The sequence below is a fragment of the Haplochromis burtoni genome, unplaced genomic scaffold (genome assembly GCF_018398535.1).
Source record: "Haplochromis burtoni strain Fernald_Lab_line unplaced genomic scaffold, NCSU_Asbu1 Contig_188, whole genome shotgun sequence".
NCBI lineage: Eukaryota > Metazoa > Chordata > Actinopteri > Cichliformes > Cichlidae > Haplochromis > Haplochromis burtoni.
The window spans coordinates 1,104,358-1,115,319 of NW_024582549.1; the positions used below are offsets into that span (position 1 = coordinate 1,104,358).

The 10,962-nt window shown below is 40.1% G+C and overlaps 1 protein-coding gene across 3 annotated transcripts in view; it reads right to left on the bottom strand.

Moving 5' to 3' along the window:
- Positions 1-957: 957 nt before the first annotated feature.
- The window catches only part of ca5a (carbonic anhydrase Va), a 19,584-nt gene continuing 9,579 nt past the window's right edge, over positions 958-10,962 (bottom strand). For all 3 annotated transcript variants that reach the window (XM_005935029.2, XM_005935028.3, XM_005935030.3), the window contains 4 exons: positions 7,626-7,721; positions 7,397-7,459; positions 5,885-6,043; positions 958-4,795 (listed from right to left, as the gene is read on the bottom strand). In XM_005935029.2, the coding sequence (XP_005935091.1) occupies positions 4,625-4,795; positions 5,885-6,043; positions 7,397-7,459; positions 7,626-7,721 (489 nt within the window). In that variant the 3' untranslated portion in view covers positions 958-4,624. The remainder of the gene's footprint in view (positions 4,796-5,884; positions 6,044-7,396; positions 7,460-7,625; positions 7,722-10,962) is intronic.

The window sequence follows — 10,962 nt, forward strand, 5'->3', positions numbered from 1 at the left end:
GCAGCCAAATGATGTTGCGTGAGAAACCGTCGATGCATCCATTAATACATATCCCATATGGCTTTAGTTTGTCATAAGAGTCTATGTGCCACACAAAGTTAGGCCCCTGAGCAAAATATTGCCTCCTTCTGAGACGTCTGGTCTGGCGAACCTGGGAACCTACTGGGTCCAGTAAAGAGATGAGGATCCTGACGTCTTCTTTCTTGATCACAATGCCGTGTTGTTTGCACTTTGTAAACATCCACCGATAACCGTGATCCTTCCCAGGCCCTTGCAGTTGGTTCACAATAAAATCTATCCCGGCGTCCAGGTCGTACTTACGTCTGTAAAGCGACTTGGCTCTCAATATCCGGTTTAAATGTCTCTCCGTAATGATGGTTCCTTGCATTGCCAGGCTTTTCAAAATGCATTTGTAGCTCATTCCCAGCCTGAAATAAAACTCAATCAGACTGTCTCTGTCCATAGTGTATTTAGCCTACTTTTATGCTTGTGTCTCTACGCAGCTGTCCAGGAATTCTATCAATAAGATGTGCGCACGTTATCTATTTCGTGGCCACAAATGCGTAATTCGTTGCCACATTATACCCAATTCGTGCCCACAAATTAGCATTTCGTGCGCACGTTATACCTATTTCGTGCCCTCGAAGTAGTATTTTGTGGCCACAATTTATTTATTTTTTGTACCATGTCATCAGAGGGGCTCCGTACGTTTCAGTGCTGAAGTTAGACATTTTGTAGGAAGCGACTCATTTATGGAGTCAGTCTCAAGTGGGCATTTGAGGGATTGCACTTTTTGAACAATTCAGCTGAATTTCGTTTATACTGAGAGATTGCTGCTTGTGAACCTCCTGTTTAGTATGCAAGCTGACTTAAGAAAAACAAATAAAATCATAAAATAAGATAATAATAATAATAATAATAATAATAATAATAATAATAAAAAGATAGCACAGGAAGCATTTTTACATCACATGATACTTTATTATTTTACATCATTTATTAACATCAGTCTAACTACAATCATGTTTCCATCGATGTTGGGTGGTTTTCAATATCGCCACCTGAGGATCAGGAGGGTCTTCCAACATGCACTGCTGGATGGCCTAGCAGGGCCCTGCAGGGCAGGAATGTGGGCTACACACTCAACAAATAAACAGCTAAAATATGCACTGCATACAGTGTACACATCATACACCTGCTAAAACATCACAGTGAGCCACAGAAGACTAGGAAAGATGAAGTAAAGATGCAAAATATTTTTTAATAAAGTACAGTAGGACCTGTAGTATCTCCATGATTAGAAAAGCAGGCAATGATATGGATTAAAACACAAAAAGAGGAAGACTTTATATTCTATTAGATTTCATTGATGCAAAAATATATATAATATTTAGCAGTCAATCAAGAAAAGCACCAAAAACAGATTTCTAGCGCCTCATACTTTGATAGATCAATCCATTTAAATAATCAGTCTGCACTGACTGAGTGTGTGCATTGTAATATGTTAATATTAACAGCACTGCAATTTTCTTTTAAAAGGCATAAGAAAGTAACAACATGAGTAAAAAGCCATGAAAAACCACGGCAGATGATGGTGCACAATTCAAATACATCAATAAAATACAGCTGTACACGATGAAGGCAGCACTGGGTCCCTTGTCTCCCGTGTTAGTACAATACACTGAACAAAGAAGAAGAAGAAAAAAAACCCCAAGCACACCACCTTATCAAATTCCACTTCAACTTCACGCTAAAATCTTTTCTGCCTTCTGCGGGCCCCTCACTGTTTATCTAGCCAGTCTGCAGCCGTCACAACAATTAACATCACCCAGTGCACATCGCATCTTTTCAATACATGTCCACTGAAGTCCAGTCGCTGTGCAGCTTCGTGCTCTGCTTCGACTGGGGGGCCAACGGATGACCCGCGGGGGAGATGGAGCAGGGCGTTAAAGAATCATGTGAGCCTCGGTGACAGGAGGAGGGCAAGTTTGGATAGTTGCATTGTTACAGAGGGATCATTAAGACAGCCATGACCTCTCACCCCACTTCAGTGCAACTGTATGCCATTGGAGAAAACCTTTGCACACAGATGACGTTAGAAGTGGCAAGATATGGTGCGATGTTCCAGTTTGCAGTCCTGAAATAAGACCAATCTCAGAGCCAGACAGGTCTCTGCATGCATGTCTCCTTCTATTGTTCCATCAGTACCCTCCTCCTCTCTCAACTTTACCTCAAACTTCCTTTTAGCTTTCTAACGTTGCTGCACAGTCCAATTTCGAGCACTGCGGCTGCTGGACATGAGCCAAAGCATGACAACTGCTAAACCTTTCTAGATGATGTAACATTGCATTAAAATCGTTCCCGATTTCAAAACCTTTGTGTCCCTGCACTGGATCTGCATATCATTTTAATTTATTCTAGTTTACATCTTTAAAGGGAAACTACTATGCTTTTTTTCTTCATATTCTGTCATATAATTATGCTAAAATGATGAAATCCTCATATTCAGTTTTAAATGGTGCACTGTGAGACAAAAAACAGGCTTATCGCTGCTCTAAATGGCAGATATTTTTGCCTGTACAATGTCACAGGTGACAAAGCACTCTGGCACACAGCTCTCTGTGAGTGCAGAATCCCCACCCACCTGTTGTTTATGAACAGCAGCCAATCAGAAGAAAGAAATTCATCCTGAACCATGAATTAACCAAAGCTACTCAAGTAGAGACCAAGAATAAAAATATGTCGATGGAAACAAGCATAATAGGTCCCCTCTGGATAGGTTACAGGTGAAACTGAAATAGTGGAATCCTTGTATATAAAAATAAAAACATGCTGCAACATTAGAGGTAATTTATCCTCCTGTGACCTATCCAAGTACATCCTGCAAAAGGTCTTTAGCTTTAAAACATCAATAATAATAATAATAATAATAATAATAATAATAATGATGATGTGGATTCTACATTACATTTTATGCTAAATATAACTGTAACTTTAAACCCCTTCCAATCCAAAAACAGCAGACTGATTTGTTCTATCACATTAGTGCGATTAATCTTCTGTTAAAACACAACAACTGCACCACAGAGACTAATAAAGACAGCAGCTTCCTCCCAATTACAACTCGATTCATTCAAATTACCAGACAGGTGTACTATGAAGCAAGTTCAACATAGTCAGGCTTTCTTTGTGTTGGCTGGCTCAACAAAGCCTCAAACTGTGGTTAATCCAGACTGCTGCCTGCTTTATTCAGAGGTCAATAAAACCAACAGTGATGTTGCCAATAAGTCATAAGCTCAATGCTGAAGATAACTGTTAATTCTGGGATTTTATATGCAAATATATCTTTAGGTTACCATGACAGCTGCAACTTTAGTTTTTGGCCAAGCCAAAATGAGCTGAACTGATAACTGACTCTGCTGCAGACCAGGTTACGAGTTCACCATAAGTAGGTATAGAGAGCAAACAGAGCTTCCTTTGTAACACTGAAAACTGACTCTTCACTTCTTAGTACACCTGTCTGGGAAGTAAGAGGTGAGCATCACAGTAAATAGCAGCTGAGCCTCCACCATTTCTGAGAGTGACCACCAACCACTGTACCCGAGCTATAGCTTGGGGGAACAGATACTTTCCATCCTGAGAGGGGTGAGGGTGAAGCTGCCAAAAGCAGTGAGCCACACAGAGAACATTTAAAGGCACGGTGGTTATAGTGTCTAATGGAGATCACTGTGAGCCAGAGTAAAGGAAGCGAACGGGGTGCACCAGTGTGACACAGGTACATACACTCCGGGTCAATCAGGATGCGTGTATGTGCTATAGTAACCAGGCATGATTGTGCGTATTACACAGGTTCTATGTAGAAGAACCAAAGCTTAGAGTCAGCTTTCAGACTCTTTAAATTATAGGATGTCCGAATAAAACAAAGATGTATAAACTATAATATATAAATATCTCTTTATAGGCTACGACACTAAAGGTTTAAAGTGTGTAGATGGAAAAAAACAAAACAGTAAATCTTACAACTTTAAGAATGAAAAAAGTGACATTGTGGTACAAGTGGTAAAACACTGATGATTTTAGATATGTTGAGTATTTTACTGGGGAGGCACGTTCCCCCTGACGGTTTGGTAAAATCTCCAGGGCATTGTGTTGTAAACTTACAGTACCTCCTGTCTCCTTATAAGGATAAAAACATCACAGCGAGGAGATCAGAGCACTCTCTGCTGTAGCTGTGACCATGAAGTTTGTACCTGCAGCTCGGTGTGACTCTACCCTACACACAGCTGTAGCTACAAACTTTACATACAGTAACTGAAAAGACTGTAAATATAGAATAAATACCATTCTTATCAATATTATTTTTCCCCACAGCAAGCATCCCTTATTGGCTTTTGGTCTGCAACAGTCAAACCAAATTGTAAAAGAAAATAAAAACCGCAACCAATCAGAAACAGTTTGCTTACATCCCCCCTACATTGTGCTACACTCTAAAAACCTGCTTCCAGCATCAGATGTTGATGAGCAAAAACATGTTCTGACAGCATGAAGAAAGGAAAACAACGGAAGTGTGGACAGTGGTCACTGTGTGAGTTACTCTAAGAGAAGACAAAAGGGTCTAGCTGCATCAGTGGTTGTGCTTGTCGCCTTCAGTGAATGGCGCCTCCTTCAGGAAGGGATTGAAGGAGGAGCGGACGGCACGGCCCCGGAGAGGCTGCTGCACACGGAAGTTGTTCACCATGCTCTTCTGCATATCCTCCTCGGCTGAGGTGAAAAGAAGGCTCCGGAAGACAGCCAACTATAGGGCAAGAGAGTCAGCGGTAGACAGCAGAGATTTGTATCAAACTTCTTCAAAAGATAATATCTTTAGTTTTTGGGTAACGAACTGGGAATCCTGAAGCTGAAATGTTGCTGTGCTGGTTTTTATGGGTGTGGGTGAAAATAAACACACCTTCACATAAACCTCAACTGTCATCGGAAACCACTACTGAAAGTTACCTTGAAAGAACAGTTGTTCCCAAAACACAACAGCACATATCCAAAGGTTGGTGTGCAACTCAACTTAAAGTTGCACCGGTGATTCGTGCCCACCATGGGGCAGCAATAACTCTCATACAGCCATTTTCCACTAGTACCTGCTCGGGTCAGCTTGACTTATCTTAGTTTTTAGGGTTTCCCATTAGGTGGTATGTACTTTTTTAGTACCTGCTCGGCTGGGATTCCAATCGATCTGAGATGATCTGAAAATGTGACATCAAGAGACTGCATGCCACCGATTGGCTAGTCAGTGGCATCATGAAACATTAGAGCATCTCACTCACAAAAATCAAAAACCTGGCAACGAGGGAAACAGCTACACAAAGAAGCACTACTTTGGCAGCAGGTATGCCATTGCCTCAACGTCCTCCACTGTTGTGGTGTTAGTGTTGCATACAAATGACAGGACGTTTGGCCACAATGTTGTTATAACAACCTCAGACTCTATTGTAATGCCAAACATCCCAAACTGAGCCATGTTGAGTTGGCTGAGTAGGTACTAGTGGAAAAGGGTTAATAGTAGTCATGGATAGCACGTTAGCAACCAGTTCTACACATTTGGAACAGTGCTTATCCTCAATTTTGATCCCAACCCACTCAAACATGTGTTAATACAGTGTTCATTTACATCTCTGCCCTCATTTGTCTGTATTTGGTCTTAGGATGGACCACATCCTAAGATGTTAAACCTTTTAACATCTTAGGATTTTAACAGAGGAAGGTTTAACAGAGGAGGAAGGATTGAAAAAAAGAAAACAGACACCACCAATCACACTGCACATGAAACGTCGACCCATTGTTAACATTCTTTACTTTTTTGTGTTGTGATTCTTAAAAACATCGTTCTTACCTGCTCATGGCTGACTTCTATGTGCTGTTTCATAATCATCCAGGTAACAGACTCTGTCAGAGGAGGCGTGGTCAGAGAGCCGTGGTACGTCCAGTAGTCATCTGTGTTGGTGGGCAACAGACAGCCAGGGTCGAACCGGTTAAACTCTACTACACTGTTCTGCAGAAGACCAAAGAAACAAATATTCAGTTAAAGCTTGTGGACTTTGCATGATTCACACTTCAAACTGATCCTTAGTTCTGCCTGAAACAAGCCGTTTTAGCTCCTCTCCCTGTGAGTCAACATTTTTCTGGGTACGTCTCAAGTTCACAGCTTCCACTCACAGCCGTGTTGATATTAGCATCCGCAAGTGTAACAGTACAAGTATATTACAAAAAATACACAACAGCAGACTGGATGCACTCTGTGGAAAATTGTAAAATATTTAAAATCATTAAATGTTGACTATAATATAAATATATTTAAAATTTGTTTGGTATGTGTTACATAACATCTGTTATTTAGCACACAATTCTTATTATATTGTTGAACAAACATTCATATCAGACCTTATTAGTGATAAGCTGTGAATTATTAGTGATAAAAAACAAGGGGAAAATACAATCTCCAGTGAGTCACCTTCAAAAACTACAAGCAACAGTGTAAAGGAAATATAATCATATCTCAGGACAGGTCTATAATGACAGATCAACATGTTAAAATCAAGGGAAAAACTATATCACACCACCACCACCATTAGCAGCTTGAACTGTTAACACCACGCATTGTGGACCACGGATTCGTCTCATTATCACCAAATTCTGACTTGACAATCTGATGTGGGAGCAGAAATCATGATCTGTCAGGACAGTCTGTCGTCGTTTCAAGATGAAAACTGTCTAGGTGTGGTAAATGTGTGCCCAATATAGTCTTGGTTTCCTGTTCTAAGTTAACAGAGTACAGAGTGCTGATGCAACCGCCCGCTTTTGCACGCCACCCTCTACAGCTTTCCAACCACAGAATTGTAGTTTATTGAGTGTTTGTAATTTTCTGCTACACTCTCTGAACTAGACTGTTGTTCGTGGAAAAAAAGCAGACCAGAAAAAGCATCTCACCAATAATCAATAATTTCTGCACCAATAATCAATCCAAGGTTAAAAGCACTAAGCTCTTTTGTTTCCCCCCCTTTGTTTCTTGCCTGCATTCTTTTCATATAGCGAGCTGCTTACATATGCTACATTTATTAATGCACAGAGCTAGTGTAATTTACCTCATCTTCAGGTCCTTGGATGCAGTGAATACACAGCTACTGATTCAGTTTGACTTCAGTTCTTTTGACTACTTGGTGAAAAAAAAAAAATGAAATTCTCTGTGTGAAAGAATGCCTGAACCACTAGAGGGCACCACCTCCCTATAAACTGACAGGTACAGAATTGTTGGTCTGTGATGCTCTTTGTCAAAGGTAAATACACTTTCTCATTAAAGCAGAGAAAAAACACAACAGGTATACACACATATGTGTGTGTGACTAACCTTGTGTCTGATTGCAGGCAGAGCGTCCACCAGTTTCTGCAGCCCCTCGTGTCTCTTTCCCACCTATGCAAAGATTAGACCATAATCTGGATTATCGTCACTCACAAATCAGCTGGACGGCTGTTACCATTCTCTCACATAAACACACTGCTGAACGCAAATCAAAAGTAACCCAAAACATATGATTTTGGTCATTGTTTAAGGACTTGAAAGACAGTGTGTGATGTACCTTCAGAAAAACTCCAATAACCGCCAGCCCGTTATCCTCCATCACTGCCTCCTCAAACAGACTGTACTTGTCAGAGTTCCAGTGGACCAAGTGGAGCTAAAGCGGCACACAAAGCAAAGACATGAGTTTGTCTGTATGTGACCCAAACTGTAACAGCTATAATCCTTGTTTTCCTGTTAAATCCTTCCTGCCTTCTTATATTTTTATTTGACCTAGTGTAAAAATTACAGCTTTATTAATTGTATTAAAATATGACACAAAGATCCCATGAAGCTGTGACTCATAACTGCAACTTGATGCTCTGCGCGCGCACACGCACACAGTCACTGGAGCTTCTTACATAAGTGTGCGTGAATGTAATGGAACATGAAAATAGATGTTCTATATACAGGACAAATGTACGAGTCTGTAAACTCAGCTGCTGACAGACAAACACACACTTTGAGGTTTGAGTCCGAATTTGGCGATATAAAAAGAATTAGAGAAACACAGCTGGATGAAAGAACCACAGTTGTATGGCTTAAACAATGTAACCAGTTTTGCACAACGCTTAAACATTTGAAGAACAAACAATTCGAACAGGGTACATGAGTACATATAAAAGGACCACAAACTAAGGCAATATTTGCGCTGTTTCAACAGCACACTGTTGTTTTTTCCATTACTCCTCTCTGTTAACCTTAAGAACTAAAAACTGACTTATACTGAAGGATATTACATGTAAGATTACAAATAGTAAGCATAAAATATCTGCATGACTAATCTCAGTTTTAGCTATGGGCAGTTGGAATTGTTACAAATATGTTTTTTTTAAATACTTTTCCGTTAAATCTACGTTCTAGTTACATCGTAAGCACAAAACCCTCTGAAAACCTGCAATGTGGCCTACCCTAACCCAACACGCACTTCCCCTGGAAATACAACGACACGTCCTGCAGCTATCGTGACGGGCCTGTGCAGTACTGCCAATGTCTCTGATGCATTTGCAGATACGTTTTTCACAGTTTTTCAATCAAAAAAGAAAAAAAATCATAATAATTATCACCTCAATGTAAGGACAAACAAATGTCAGGTAGTTGTGGGAACTATTAATGTCAGGAAACATATGAAACGGAAAAACCTGTGGGACAAATATGTTCATCACCAAAAGTTAAAAAATAAAATAAACTGAGCAAACAAAGAATGAGGACCCAGGAGGGGAATAAAGTCCCAGGTTTAAATTTGTTTCCTCCATGGGGAGCACCACATAACAGAGAAACATGAGCACAAGATAACTGACAACATGTAAAAGTAGATTACGTCGTAGGCATGGATCTTCCGAGCTGTTCCACTGCCCACCTTTTAACAAGTGTCAGAGGTACAGACCCACAGACGCTCAGACTAAGAGGACCACCGTGACGCTCAGGTGTGCAGACAACTGCTAACTCAGAGCATGACAACAGGGAAAAAAAATTACATTTAGACCCAAGAAAAACCTGCAAGGGTTTAGTTGAAAATCGTTATTTTACTCGGGAAAAAATGTCAGAGACTTCATCTTAGTCGCATCTTTTCTTATTGGCCACATGCCACTGCGAGGAGACTTGTTTCTCTGTTTGTGTGTGTTGTATTAGCTATTAAATATGTGGGTTGAGCTTTAGTTATAACATTCTTGTGTACTACACTGAGAGGAATGCACTGAATGAGCAGCCTAACAACCTGAAAATAAACTGTACCTCTAATGAGCAACTCCACTTGTCTCTGAAAGGATACATTTACATTTAAACTGAGTGATTGCATTTTGTTTAAAGGAACATGAATTTTACAGGTTGGTGTCAATGTAAGAGCCTTAGGAGCATCCATTGTAGTTATAAAAAGTATTTTGCCGCTTACAAATAAACCTGGTCAGCTTTTTTTTCAGATTCTGTGAGAAATCTACATCATAACTTACGACTCCCCCATGCCGTCAGAGATGGAGGCTTTGGAACCAAGGACTGATAACAGGCAGGATATTCCTACTCCTCTTTAGAAACAAATTTTCCAGACCTTTAAAGACAGTTTATCACCTTTATTACGAGACATGTTCATTGAGTCATTGGTTTCAAAATGTCTTCCCCTAACGCTTCGACAAGCGACCATCTCACTCCTATTGAAGCCAAATAAGGATCCATTAGAGTGTACATCATATCGTCCTATATCACTCTTAAATGTAGATTTAAAAATACTGTCAAAAACACTTGATCTCAGGCTAGAGAAATATCTACCATTGTTAATTTCTCCAGATGAGACAGGTTTTGTGAAGGGTAGGCATGGTTTTTTCAACCTGCGCAGGTTTTTAAACATATTACACACCAAGTCAACTACAACCCCTGAAATTGCCTTATTACTCGATGCTGAGAAGGCATTTGACCGGGTGGAGTGGGATTATCTGTTTTATACTCTACATAAATTTGGATTTGGCCCTAATTTCATTTCATGGATTCAGTTACTTTACTCCTCACCTATGGCACGTGTTAGAACAAATGCGTTATTCTCTTATTTCCCACTTCTCCGTGGTACGAGACAAGGTTGTCCCTTATCCCCTCTTCTTTTTGCATTATCAATTGAACCACTGGCAATTAAACTGCGAGCTGACAGTTGCATTAAGAGCATCTTCAAAGGTGACCAGGAGCACAAAATATCCTTATATGCTGACGACCTCCTGCTGTATATGTCAGAGCCTTTATGCTCTCTTCCCCGTGCTCTTGCCATTTTTGAATGTTTTAGTAATATTTCAGGTTACAAGTTGAACCTGCATAAAAGTGAACTTCTCTGTGTCAACTCTATAGCCAGAAAGATTTCATTTTCAGATTTTCAATTTAACGTTAAATCAGGGTATGTGACCTATCTGGGGGTTAAGGTTACCCACTCATACAAAGATCTTTATGAAAGAAACTTTGTCCCGCTGCTTAAAAATACTGAGACAGATCTTCAGAGATGGAACAATTTACCACTGTCATTAATTGGCCGCATCAATTCTATCAAAATGAACATACTACCCAAGTTCCTTTATTTATTTCAATGTATCCCATGCTACCTACCCAATAAGTATTTTATAACACTGAATAAGCATATTCTCTGCATTTATTTGGAATGGCAAAGGTCCACGAATTCGTAAAGATTTCATGCAGAGGACTAGGCCATTGGGTGGATTAGCCTTGCCAAACTTTCAGTCTTATTATTGGGCAGCAAATATTCGTAATATGCTGTACTGGATGAGTAATGTTACTACAGAGACTCCAGCTTGGCTCCAAATTGAGTCATCCAATTGTGGCAAAATTTGCCTATCAGCTTTGTTGAGTTCAGCTCTCCCATTAGAACT